The 14,485-nt window shown below is 43.8% G+C and overlaps 1 protein-coding gene across 1 annotated transcript in view; it reads left to right on the top strand.

The window, feature by feature from the left end:
- Positions 1–14,485, top strand: part of LOC139640113 (homer protein homolog 3-like) — a 61,483-nt gene that overhangs the window by 33,148 nt on the left and 13,850 nt on the right. The window contains exons 5-6 of the mRNA XM_071514281.1: positions 3,116–3,124; positions 9,190–9,326. Of these exons, the coding sequence (XP_071370382.1) occupies positions 3,116–3,124; positions 9,190–9,326 (146 nt within the window). The remainder of the gene's footprint in view (positions 1–3,115; positions 3,125–9,189; positions 9,327–14,485) is intronic.

Here is a 14,485-nt window from a genome sequence, read left to right as displayed (position 1 = left end):
CAACTGTCTAAAATTACAACAGTCGCACTTTGCTCCATTCTCATCGCATTTTAGGGTGAATGAATCAGGCTTAAGAGCCCGATTCCCCTCTTTGCCCCTGTGTCCAAAATGCAACTGAATATCATACCAGACCTCGTTCAGTAAACCTTTTGGATCGTCTGGACGTAGTGCTGCAGAATGCTTTAAGATGAGCTGGACTTCAGGTGAAATCGGGGGATGGTGTGTTCTGTCTTTCCCAGCTCTTCTAATCTGTTTCACGACGCCTTTTAAAAACGTTATTAGCCCGAGATAACTGCTTATCCCATAGAGCTCCCATTTGGTCTTCCGTATTGATCCATTAAACTGCCTCAAAACTGCATTCAGCTCGGTCTTCTCAATGGATTTGGAAGTTTGGAAGCAGTTCACAGCCCATACTGTTTGCCTTGCAGTGTTTGCTTCATTTTTGTTTTTCTCTAATTCGACAAGGTCTGCTGATGTAATATTAGCAAACCTGGAAGTTTGCACAGACGAATTCCGCTTACCTTCCTCCCCCTCGTCCTCCTCTGACGACCATTCATAATTTAGGTCAAATGTTATTTTCGGGAAATATATCCATATTTGCGCTGTTGCTAGATGGCGGTTGGCGGTTGTTGAATGAAGTTAGAATTTTGTGTGATCAATGGTTACATTAGAACAGTACAGCGTCCCAGTGCTGTTATACTGTATATCAACACTCATGGAATGCCTCTTGTCCAATCAAATTGCTCGACCGGAACTAACTGTTGTATAAAGCTACGATGGTAATGCGGTGGTAGTTAGCATTAGCATTAACTCTATAGAGTTTTAAACCACCGCTGCACACGGCCCGGTCAGGAATGACCTGTAGAAACCACCTGCAGTACAGCACAGATCAGCTGAGGAGACAGGAGAGAGGAGGCAGGAGAGAGGAGGCAGGAGTGAGGAGATAGGAGGCAGGAGGCAGGAGGCAGGAGTGAGGAGGCAGGAGAGAGGAGACAGGAGGCAGGAGAGAGGAGGCAGGAGGGAGGAGAGAGGAGGCAGGAGAGAGGAGGCAGGAGAGAGGAGGCAGGAGAGAGGAGGCAGGAGGGAGGAGAGAGGAGGCAGGAGAGAGGAGGCAGGACAGAGGAGACAGGAGAGAGGAGGCAGGAGAGAGGAGGGAGGAGGCAGGAGAGAGGAGGGAGGAGGCAGGAGAGAGGAGAGAGGAGGCAGGAGAGAGGAGGCAGGAGAGGGGAGGCAGGAGAGAGGAGGCAGGAGAGAGGAAACAGGACAGAGGAGGCAGGAGAGAGGAGGGAGGAGAGAGGAGGCAGGAGAGAGGAGGCAGGAGGGAGGAGAGAGGAGAGAGGAGGGAGGAGAGAGGAGGCAGGAGGGAGGAAAGAGGAGGCAGGAGACAGGAGGGAGGAGACAGGAGAGAGGAGGGAGGAGGCAGGAGAGAGGAGACAGCAGAGCATCTGCATGCAGTGAAGCTTCAGTTTCCAGGATTATTGGCAGAGCTGAGAGATAAGGGGGGGGGGGAGTGAGTCAGATAGTGAGATAAAAAAGAATAATAAACAGACCTATTAAAAGAACAAGCTAATAAGAACTGACAAGCGCAAAGACAATAAACAGACCTGGACAATAAAATGGTGGTGAGATCGCACCGAGGATTCAGGTACGTCAGACTGGTGGATGAATTGTGTACAAGCAGTAAGGCAAGTGGCAGAAAGCAGTTCAGGTGATGATGCTGCACTGCATTGGACAGCGGCTCAGAACCAGAACTGGTCTCAGAACCAGTCCGACTCTGTGCCTAGAACTAGTCTCAGCACTAGTCTCCTGTCCAGTGGAGCTGAGCTGTTGCAGCAGAGGAGGATCCAGAAGCTTCCTGTTCTCTGACAGAAACACTGGTCACTGTGTCTGAGCCTGTCGCCTGCAGCTTTCACCCTCCGAGACGACAAACAGAAGGTCCTGAATATACAGTCATCCATATTTTAAACCTCTCGGCATAAAAACAAGATGGGGTGGGGCGGGGCGGGGGGGGGAAGGTGCGGAGGAAGGCCAGAGAATGTAACTGTGATGCATGGAGACATGAATAAGTAAAACAGGTTGGGCGTCTCAATGAAACGCAGGGTGTAGAAACAGCAGCTTCATAAAGCAGAGGGAGCAGAGCGGACCGACCGACAGATAAATAAGTAAACAGTAGATGTGTTTAGATGGGGGGGGGAGGGGGAATATAAAATACTTTTAAAGGAATAGTTCACCCAAAAATAAAAATTCTGTCATCATCTACTCCCCCCTCATGCCAAATGAAACACAGGTGAAATTTGTTAGTCCATATAACACACAGGGAGGCTGCAGCACAACTTGGTAGCAGCCTTCTCCAAAACAACTGAAGTCAATGGGGACCTGTTCTTTAGAGCTCGTTGGCATGAAAACTGTCTGAAAAGAGTCTGTAACATTTCTGAACACAGACTTTAACGCTGGAACCTCAATGTAAACTTTTCATTTTCTGATGTGATCTGCATCCTTGGCTTCTAATTACAGTAGAGATGTGATTAAAGTGGTAATACACAAGATTCCTGTTCATTCAGTCTCCGTCTTTGTCCCTCAGCCTCACTGTGGTGTTTCTGCACTGCTCTTCCCACAGATCACCTGTCAATCAAACAGTGTGGGCGGAGCTTGGATTTTCTGTAGCTGCAGTTTTGAGTTTCTCTTCTCTCTGTCTGTTCAGCCATGGTGGCTCTCGCTGCTCATGCTCACTACCCAGTTCTTCTTCTTCTGTTGATTCCAAACAAACCGGAAACGTAAAAACGCATCACTTCCTGTGCGGCAGAGGATTTTTCCCAGGAAAGAGCGACCAGACACCGGCTGTTTAGAACAGACAGTGGAGAAGCTTTATGAAATAATGGGCTATAGGGTTACATCACTGACAAAAATTGACCTTTTTTTGTATGAAAACGCATTACATTAATTCTGGTTTGGTTTGTTTCGTAACTTGGACATCAAGTTGAGAAATTTCTGATAAGTACATTAAAGCTGGTTTTAATAATTTAATGATTGCATTTTCTTTTTTTTCTTTCTCCTCTCCTCTTTCCTCCTCTCTCCTCTCCTCCTGATGCATCATGGGATTCTTCTTCTCTCCCAGCTCTCCCAGGTGAGTGTACCCCCCCCCCCCCTCCACAGTCCAAAGACATTACCCTGACCCCCCCCCCCCCCCCATCAACATCAACTATCATCCTCAATAATTTATCTGGAGTGTGATCAAAGCCGGCTTCAGATCACAGCCGGCGCTTTCTACGATGAGGAGAAGCTTTGTTGACGACGGCAACGACAACAACAACAACAACAACAACAATGACAAAATGGAATCACAGAGTCTGAGCTGCTGGGGTCGGCGCGGCGCGGCGCGGCGGGATACCTCTGCGTTCACAAGCCCTTTTATGAGTTCGCTTCCTCAAAATTCATTTCCACATATTCCACACATCGCTGATATCAGTGAATCCCGCTGACAGCAGGAAAGTCACGGCCTTTTCAAAGCGGGAATTCCTCGCAGGGCCTTTGAGCTAATCAGTCGCTCGTTTGCAGGCTTGGACTGTAGCGTCTCCGCTTTGTTTCCACTCAGCCTGTTAGTGAGCGGAGTGAGGAGAAACTGACGTGAATTTGTAATCCCATTTATGACTTAAACATGACCCGCAGTGTAAATTATTCAGGGATGCGCGCAGCCGAGCCGTCGACTTTGGACTTGGAGTTGTCTCGGCTTTGATTTTTTCCTCTTTCCTCTCCGGACGCGGCGCTCCGCTCGTTCACACGAGTCGACTCTGTGTTTTATTTCTATTTTCCATATCCGTCCATACTGCAGGGACAGGCAGAGAGCAGAGAGCTATAGGAAATAAAACACGGGGATCCTCAGGGGAACGCAGACAGGCTGACTCAAATTAATAATACAAGGTTCCTCTACAGTAAAGTGCAGCAGTGTGAAGCTTCGGCGAGGCGGTCGGCGAGCTCACGCTGCGTTTTCTGCTCGGAGAGGAGAGGAGAGGAGAGGAGAGGAGAGGAGAGGAGAGGAGAGGAGAGGAGAGGAGAGGAGAGGAGAGGAGAGGAGAGGAGAGGAGGTTCAGAGAAACGCCCAGACCGATTCATCCATGAGCCGTTAAAAAGGAGGCCAAGCTGTCTTTTAGCTCACGGCCTCATATTGAGAAAAATGGTTTACAAAACTGTGTGAAAAGGAGCCTGAGCCCGTTTCTGTCCAGCAGAGAAGGAACTTCAAAGCAGATCGGTTGGACGCGGTACTGAAGAGCAAACTTCACCGAGCCAGGCTGGATCCAGGCTGGATCCAGGCTGCAGCAGGCCTTCTGTGTGCTGTCATATCATATTCACGTGTTTTTCTCACATAAGATGAACGCCTCTTCTTATATATACAGTATCACCTTTTACTTTATTGAACCATTTTTTAATACCGTAGTCCCACTGAGATTAAAAGGAAGGAAGCGGCATCATGACAAAAACATAAAAAATTGGCATTTATCGTGGCATATATATACCGTATTTTCTCTAATAGTGGCCGGTAGTCAATTAAAAGCCGGGTCTCCGATAACGGCCGGGGCCGTGGTCGACACGAACAAATAAAGGCCGGCCCCAAATACAGGCCGGGGAAAAAAACAAAGGAAACAAGCGTGAATTCACAATAGCTGCGACCACGTACACACACTGTGCGGCTACAGGCCGCCAGAGGGTGGGGAAATTTTTGTGGACCAACCAACCAACCAACCAACCGACAGAGCGAGCTGTAGAGCTGCTGGTCACAGTTAAAAGTAACGGTGGATACCGGTAAACTCCTGGTGCCTGGCGGAAGTCTCTGGAGCGTGCCGTCGTCGATTACCGTAATTATCGGTAATGCGTCGCAGTAACAAAAAAACGGCTACCTAACGAACCCCAACAGAAGCAGATCAGAAAACAAGGAGGCTTCGTACTAAAATATGAGCAAATATACTCATCAAACAGAGGGAATTAGAAATAAAGGCCTGTCTCTAATATAAGCCTGCTTCCAATAAAGGCCTGGTACCCTCTGCAATTGAGGTAAATAAAGGCCCGGGCCAATATTAGAGGAAATACGGTACATTTATATGGCTCAAAAACACAAGAGACTGCTGCATCGCCGGATTGGAGCTGCAACGTTGGACACACACATGGCTTCTATTTTTGTCGGACTATGCAGCCGTCTGTTGGTGTATTTGAGCCATATAAATGTATATAAATGCCAAGATTTTGCTTATTATAGTCATTTATCAATAAACAAAAGAAAGGATGCATAAATAAATCTTTGAGTAAAACATTTACAAACCATCAACGCTATCAAAGCTCAAACTGGATACGCTGCAATTGCTAAATATGAGAACTTGAACAGATCCGGTGTAGCGGCTCAAACTGTCGTGCTGCAACAACGGCCAAATGTCCGCCTGCAGTGTAGTTCAGCTGTAAGAGCTGAGGACCTCCAACATGGCCGACAGAGGATGTTACATCACCTGAAAGCCCTCCATCATACACACACACACACACATACACACATCACAGCATGTGCCGGTTTGGGAGGATATTTTTATCCAGTACAGTACAGTACAGTACCATGGGTGAATACATCTAGCATGAGTGAGCCCAGATCCAGGTTCAACTCACTGAGCCGCAGGACCATATCATACACACACACACACACACACACACACACACACACACACACACACACACACACACACACACACACGCCGCCTCGGCAGATGAACAGAATTGCACCTCAGCCAGTTTCCCTTTGAATTGAAATCCCATCAGAGCGGTGAGGCTGTGCAGGGAAGCAGCTGGGGCTCCTCTGCGCTCTGCGTGGAGCCGGCTACAGGAGCTGAGATGGGACATAACGAGCTCTGACACGTCAGGCTCTGCCCCGTCTCCCCGCTGTGTCGCGTCCGGTTTGTTCTGACGAGGCTCCGGATCCGTGGAGGCTCCGACTCCTGTCACCGACTCCGGCCTCGCTGCAGCCAGAGGAACTAGCAGAGCTGCACAGTGACTCGTACATTATTACATATCAACATTTTAATTTCCACAATCAGTAACCATAGAATAGTGGCTTGTCGTTATATTGACACGTTCATTTAGAACATCCACTGTCATGTCAGTTTTATTTGTGCAGCACATTTCATACACAGGTAAGCTCAATGTGCTTCATGTTAATTAATAGATAAGGAAATACAGTACACATATAGAAAATACACTCCACAAAAAAAAATGTCCTTTCAGCCACACATACAACACACACACACATACACTCTTACACACACACACGTAAGATACAGCTTTGGTTGAAAATAGGCGATGTTGATGTTGATACACGATGCCAAAAGTGCAGCAAAATAATTTTCTTTCCGTGTTGAAATTGCGTTAATAATAACTGTGTTAATAATCGTGATTACAATATCTTACAGAATAATCAGGAGTATCATTTCTGCGTTAATCGACCAGCCCTTATGTAAAATACTGAAAACAGCATTAGTTCAGAGTATAAATGTTGCCGGTGGCCGTCTCCAGCAGTCTGCTGTCTGTCTCTGTGACACTGAACCGTCTGGACTGCTGCCTCACTTTCCACTTTAGCTCTGAAACAGTTGAATTGCTGCAGAGCTGCAGGACGAACGGAGAAACAGACGCTGAAAGGCAAAAGTCAGTAGACACAATATTAAAGCAGATGTTTTCGCATCATTTTCATTTGATACCTTATATTCCTATTTTCATCAGTCATCTAAAATGTTTTTCCACATGCACACAGAAAAATAAAGGTGCGAACTGGAACCGAAAAAGGTTTTTCGCAGTGATGCCATAGAAGAACCATTTCTGGTTCCACAAAGAACCTTTCAAGAACCTTTTAATATCTTTTTTACCTATTAAAAGGTTCTTAATTATTGGATGGTGGGTGATGGCATACATGTGGAAAATAACTAAGGCTATAAGGGCAGATAAACTAAAACACGATGCAGGTGTCTAAGCAAAGGAGAGCAGAAATGGTTCTTTAGAGAATGTAGAAGTGGTTCTTCTATGGCATCACTCTGAAGAACCATTTTCAGCACCTTTATTTTTCTGTGTGTGCCTATGGATAATATCATTTCCTGTGTTTGACCTTTACTTTTCATTTTCAATTTAAGAAAGAAAGACATGTAAAAGATGGAAACATTTACATATCATGAAACCCTCAGGAAAACAAAAATCTAATTTCCAAATGATATTTTTTACATTTACCTTAAAGTTTCCCCTTTCATTATAAGACTCTTTTAAAGTGGCAGTCCATCCTCCTCATCTGTTGTCCTCACAGCAGTTTGCAGTGAGGAGAGAGAAGGTGGAGGGAGTCAGAAACTACAGGGCTTCACAGGCTTCAGTGTGCGGTCAGGGGGAAGCACTCAGTGTCACAGAGGGTACATGTTCCTCCCATGTTCCTCCCATGTTCCTCCCATGTTCCTCCCATGTTCCTCCCATGTTCCTCCCATTTTCCTCCCATTTCCTTCCCATGATGCCACAGCGGCCCGGCAGCGTCTAAGAAGATCAACTGCTTCCTCCTAAACTCACATAGCAGCAGAACTGAGACTCTGGAGTGTCGTCAAGCTTTAATAACATACATGAAGAGTTCACCCTCGCTGGCTCAGTACAGTGTGTTCGGTATGATTGAAGTATATTAGTACTAGGCATGGGCTGATATTCAATAATGCGATATTTGGTGGTATCAAATATTCCCCCCACCTGGCTCCATGTGCTCCTTCGATCACAATCGTGCAAACTTTTAAACTTATAAACCAATAATCTACTAGTGGTATGATACGAAAACACAAAAAGTCTCAAGTCAAGTTCCAAGTCTAAATGTAGAACACCAAGTCAAGTCCAAGTTAAGTCCATGTCATTAATGTCAAGTCTCAAGTCTAAATGTAGAACAGCAAGTCAAGTCAGAACAAATCAAGAGTCCAGTATCAATTTAATATCTTAAAGAAAACTAAATATCTAGGACTTTTCAATGCAATATGGTTTTAATAGGATAAAAACTTGCTAAGAGCATCATGAGTTTGATTTCTATAATCAGTTTCAACTTCAATAAATTCAATCATTCCATACAAATTCAGAAAACAGAATTTAAATTCAGTCGTCTGCTGGAACAAATCTCATCACTTTCAATCTAAGTCATTTACACAAACACAAGATCTCAAGTCAAGACTTTAGAAACCTTTTCAAGTCATCAAAGTACAAGTCAGAGTCATGTCCCAAGTCACCAGAACCCAAGTCAAGTCAAGTCTCAAGCAGTTAAAACTGTGGGTCCCCACCTCTGGGTGCTCATACTGCACCATATCCATAACAGATGTGTTACAGATACAGAACTGTACTGGTGTGTTGGTGTTTTACCTCCACAGGATCTGAGCTGCCAGCCTCCACATTACAGAACTGCTGTTGCTTTCCTTTAGACTCTGGTTACAGGAGAGTTGTGTCTGTGCTGCAGAGGTGGGGGACTCAAGTCACATGACTTGACTCGAGTCGCAAATTTGAGGACTTGAGACTTGATTGACTAACATTGATAAAAGACTCGACTTGACTTTGGCTTGGTATTCATGACTTGAGACTTGACTTAGACTTGAGACAGATGACTGACTTTTTTTTTTAATTAAATATTTGCATTTTTCTAGATATTGATATTGAGAAGTTACTATTACCTGGCTGAAGGGGGGCCAGGGCAGGAGGCTTAACATTGTGATGTACATTTTTTGTTTCATACTTCTGTTTTCACTTTAGAACCCTTTACAGCTATAGGGCTGTATTATAATTTCAGAGCCCCACTCTCCATTGTTGTTCCTTTAGGAGGCTTGTTATTGGTTGCCACAAAATGTCAAATATCAGTAAGATTTATAAGATGTAAGCAGGCTGCAACAGTTTTCGTTAATGTTGAAAATACAACTCAACTTTTCATGACCGCTGTCTTTTAACTGATTTAAATGTGGAAACAAAATCTGGGGTAGATCATCAGATATGACTTGACTTGTCTTGCTTGACTTGTAGCAGGGACTCGACTTGACTTGACTTGATTCTCACCACAGTAACTTGGGACTTGCTTGAGACTTGAAGGTTAAGACTTGTGACTTGCACATGTGCGACTCACTCCCACCTCTGCCGTGCTGTCTGTGCTGTCTGTGCTGTCTGTGGGTGCAGGAGCTGTCGGAGGAGCGCCACTCTCCGCCCCTGCTGACGGTGAACGGGCCGGCCGAGGACAAGCTGATCCGCAGCCGCAGCGCCGAGGTGGAGCTGAGCTCAGAGAAGGAGAGGATCAAGAAGATGCTGTCAGAGGGGTAAGGCACCGGGTTAACCTCTGACCTCTGAGGCGCTAGGCTAACCCTGCTTCTGTTTAACACACATGACCATCAACATACTGCTGGTTCGGTTTATCAGGGGTGTTATGGTTTGGGATTTTTCATTAGTTTTCAGTTATGTATTTTTTTCCATGTTTTAATTCCATTTCAGTTTAACAGAGTTTAACAAAAAGGTGATCTTTGCACGACCGTATGCACCAGGTGCGTCGGAGGAGCAGGACAAAGTAAAATCAGTAGACTCCCGCACACTGTCTTCACAAGAATTGAATAAATGACACAACATTTCGGTCAAGCGACCTTCATCAAGTATCTGAATAAACAATACAATGGGGCCTGTTTATATAGGAGAACAGGAAATAAGATGGTCCAATCATAGGGCCAAGGTAATCAGGTGACCTCCTGGTACAAATCAGTGCCTAGTGAGGTACAAGGGTCCCTCCAGGTGGCAAGGTATGGCAATCATAAAATTAACAATCAGAAAAGTTTTTTGTAACATCCATAAATAGCATCCAATATCACGACTCCAAACAACATGTATCAAAAAGGAGTAAAGACCACAGAAATGTGGGTTTATACAAAAGGAGGAAAGTCAATCACAACTGAATCAAACCTAAAGATGTAGCTACATGGGAGTAAAATCCTAATGGGAGATAGGCAGATCCAAGCCATATAGTAGGCTAGGCTAATTTTTGGTCAAGTTGACCATGTGAGGACATTGGTAGATGCTCACATCATAATACAAAGCATACATATTTCCTGCTCCCCTATATAAACAGGCCCCATTGTATTGTTTATTCAGATACCTGACGGAGGTCGCTTGACCGAAACGTTGTGTCGTTTATTAAATTCTTGTTGAGTGAAGACAGTGTGCGGGAGTCTACTGATTTTAGTTTAGAGAGTTTACCACAGAGCCGGCAACCCGGATTCAAACCACAGAAACCAGATCAGTGCTGAACAGAACGCTGTGCAGACTGCAGGTTGTTTTAAAGGTCCACATGGTGTAAAGCAGAACTCCCCTCTCCTCTGTGATGATAAAGGAGTTGGATGGTCTATCTAAACATGGTGAAAGTATCAAAACGCACGGTCGCCAACTAAATCCACACAATCCATATTAGAAAAGCGAGCCTCTAAACGAGCCGTTTGGACTTCTGTAACTTTGTGACGTCACAAAGGTTCGCTCATTATCATTTCTGTAAGAAATAATAGACTAACAAAGTGTTTTTTTCAAAGCGGTCGAGCGGTTGTCATTGTTTATTACTGGAGAGTTTTCCCTACCTGTAGCCGCCGGGCCGTGGAGTCTCACGTTTCACTCTTGAAACGGTTAGCCAATCGGAACAGAGGGGTCGTTAATATTAATGAGCCTTAAAGACACGGCGACAAAAACGGCCTGTTCTTGGTAAGGCTCAGAGAGATGCTGGAAAATGGATTGAGAGTGTTTTTGGTTCATGACACCACACACACACAGCTTTGAATGGACCTCAAGACACAAAATAAAACTCTGGACACTGGAGGATATGGAGCTTTAAGTCTACAAACAGTACAGAGGGAGCCGAGCCGCTGAAAACACACAGCTCAACACTTTCTTTATTTCCTGTTGAAAAGCAGTGACACCTGACAAAAAGGACTGACAGCAGAAAATGAAACACTTATCGTAGCTCTTTTTAAAGCTGCACTAGGCAAGATTTTAATGTAGAAGTCCAGCCGTCTTCTCAGCCTCAACCAGGAAGTGATGCTGCAGCAGAGCGGAGCGTCAGATGAGACTAACTAACTAGTTTGTCCAAATTAAATTCTGCTGTCAGTTTGCTCACTGGAAGGAAATCTTCTCCACACAGGAAGAGACCGATCCGAACTGAAGAGTGAAATCCAAACTGTCTCCTGAGCAGCAGCAGGGAAAGCTGGACTCTTTTCCTCTCTCGTCTCTTCGGTTTCCTTTGGTAGAAAGCATCGCAGCCCGGCCGGGTCGGGAAACAGTTCAGTGACATCACTTTACTCTATTTTTGGACTGTGAATTCTTCAAACACTTACCTCTTGCTGCCATTTGGAGCTTCCAGCGTGTGAAGTCTCCTCTTGCAGCTCCACAGGACAGTTGGTAACTTAAACCCTCGATTGGCAAACTGCTTCCTCCAACAGACTGGATCCTCTAAATTCAAAGATACTGAATAAATACCATCAGGTAATGATTTTCTGTCCAAAATAGAAAAACAACATGCATTTTGGAATAGAATATAAGATTTCAGTAGAATCAAATGCCGCCTCGGTCCTTTCTGTTTCCTTCACAATCTCCTCCAGTCTGTAAATAACGCTGATCCGCTCTCCAACTTCAAAGCTCCAGTTTATATCTTTAACGGTTTATGTTTGTTTATCGTTTGTCTTCCAGATTTGATTTGACGATAAAATAGCACGTGAATGCAAACCAGCATGACTTGCAAGTCCTGGATGTCAGACTTTCCCAGCAGCGCATGAATGCAACACAATAATTATGGCTTAAAAAAACAACATTGTCTGATGGTGGAAATCCAAGATCCGGATCACAACCAAAATCTAATCAGCTGATCCTTGGGCCGAGGGCGACCTGTCCAACAGATTCCAGTCAAATCTGTTTGTTACTTTTTGAGATATCTTACAGACAGACAGACAGAGACAGAGAGACAGACAGACAGACAGACAGACAGAGACAGACAAACGACAGACAGACAGATGAAAAAAGAATGTCCTTGTTGACAGAGGAAATAAAGAGAAAGTCTCACTTCTAGAAAAAACAGATTCATCAGTTTTCCCACATTGAATAAATCACCAAGCTACAGGTGGATGCTCCCTGGTTTTACAGAGGTGTGTGTGTTTGTGTGTGTGTGTGTGTGTGTGTCATTACCTATTTAGAATACACAGACAGGGCAAACTGCTCAAATAATTTTCTTGCAATTTACTGTGATGGGCTGTTTTTAATAGAACAGCTTGAAAGCAATCCAGTCAGGCCCAAGGCTTTAACTTTCTGCCTTTTATGGATCTCTGTGTGTGTGTGTGTGTGTGTGTGTGTGTGTGTGTGTGTGTGTGTGTGTGTGTGTGTGTGTGTGTGCAGCAGGTGGCCACTGACCAGCCGTTCTGACTCACCCAGTATTCAGCTCATAATTATCATCATTATCATGGCCTGTATTGATCCTCAGCTCTCCATCTGAGACGGGAAGCAGAGAAACGTTTTACAACCTGTTAACCAGACTCTTTCTTTTTACCGTTATCAAAGGCCTATATGGTTTTGTCAGCGGTTGCTATGGTGAGAAGGCTGTTGGTTTGGTCGTCACGGGCAACAGGAGCTGTTGGTGAAGACGCTCCTTCCTAAACCCCAGTTTCTCATTTGAAAGCTCTCTGGTTTATTAAATATCCCTGCTGACCTTGAGCAGAAACCGGATCTGATGAACTCTGCCTTGTCTTATTAAACTGATGTGAGGAATCTCAGCAGCCACTGAGGGAACAGACCGGCTCTGATCAGCAACACTGGCAAACCCCGCTGATATATTATGATATATTATATATTATTATTTTCAGGGGTGGGTACTTTTAGTTCCTGTTTTTAAACTGTACTTCTACTCTTTACTCGAGTATATTTTTGAGCCAGTAATCTACTTTTTACTTCACTACATTTGCCATTTATACCTTCGTTACAACTAGTCTGCTCTAAATGTGGGGATGGGGTGTGGGGGGGGGAGCTCCTCTACTGCAGAGGCCAAGTGTCCAGCTGCCTGGAAGAAAAATAAGCAGCTTCCAACAAATGGAAATCCCCAAATGAAAAATGTGAATGGAGGCAAGTTTTCATTTTCTAGTTGATTGACTGAGGTCTTGGTACAGGGAGTAATACTACAGAACAGAAAATCTGAGTTTTAATTAATTGTATTGTATTCGGTATGTACTGCGTTTTGGGGCTGTAATAGGTTTGGTTACTTTGATAATATCTGTAAATACTAGAGTTAAACAGACTTATATTCTGTTTTATAAAGGGCTAAGAAAGTTTTATCAACAAGTGCTGTTTTCTCATTATTTTGCACTGGCCCGCACACCCTAAAAAATATTAAAATGGAAAGTAACTTGTATTTTGAGTAATTTATTAACCAGGTACTTTTTTACTTTTACTTGAGTAGGTTTCTCAAATGGTAATTTTCACTTTTACTTGAGTCATTTTTTATGGAAGTAATTGTACTTTTACTTGAGTATAGATTTTCAGTACTCTACCCACCACTGGTTATTTTGTACAGTGAAAGAAGGAGTAATGCCTGCACACTCGCTCCATGACACAAAAGTTTAACAGTGACAACGTTTCGATCCTACTTGGATCTTCGTCAGGTCAAAATGTTTGAAAAATGGAAACCACACCCATATTTATACATCATGCACACCCATAGGCTGACAAGCTCTATGATGGCAGCTGTGGTTAACCATCCAAACCGCCCAGGGTGGTAAACATCCAAAAATAAATAACAATTCAAGTACATAGAAAACAGATACATAGAGAAACAAAACAGCAGTACAAAAGCCATACTTCAAAAATATCAAACATACATGTATATCTTATATATAAGCATAGACATAATATCAGATACAACATCCCATATATCAAAATCTACATCACCTACGTTCAAAAATATTGTATTAAGTTAGAGGAAAAGAAGAAATCTTAAAATTCATGTAAGAAATTGGGTCTTAACACCCTTCTATAAAAAGTCAGCTAGATCAAATCACAATAAGGAAAAAATCACAATAAGGAAAAAAAAGAAAAAAAAACACACAATAAGGGAAAAAGACACACCTGTTTTATTTATATAATTAAACATTTTTTCATTTTTTCAGATATGTGTGTCAGGGTCTAGAGAAATACCTATATATGTAGGGAGAGCCATCATGATACTACCACCATTTTTATTTTTTATTTTAGAGAAAATGTTTGATCTCATACTCTTGGTTCAGACCTCTAGGTGTGAGAGTCGGGAGAGTGAAAATGTAAAAACTTTCTCTTTGGAGGAAGAGGGGATTTAAATCTCCTCCTCTTCCCTGAGTTCTGACGTGCTCGATGCCAATGTATCTGAGAGAGGCCAATGAGCCGTTGTACAATGAGCCAGTAAAATATTACTGATTGTTCCTTTAATCATGCC

Source organism: Centroberyx affinis, unplaced genomic scaffold (genome assembly GCF_046629955.1).
Source record: "Centroberyx affinis isolate AG114_WGS23_722 - 3 ecotype Tasmania unplaced genomic scaffold, CSIRO-AGI_Caff_v1 ptg008366l_1, whole genome shotgun sequence".
Classification (NCBI taxonomy): domain Eukaryota; kingdom Metazoa; phylum Chordata; class Actinopteri; order Beryciformes; family Berycidae; genus Centroberyx; species Centroberyx affinis.
Note: the sequence above shows the minus strand (reverse complement) of the source record. Positions and strands in the feature narration are given on the sequence as shown.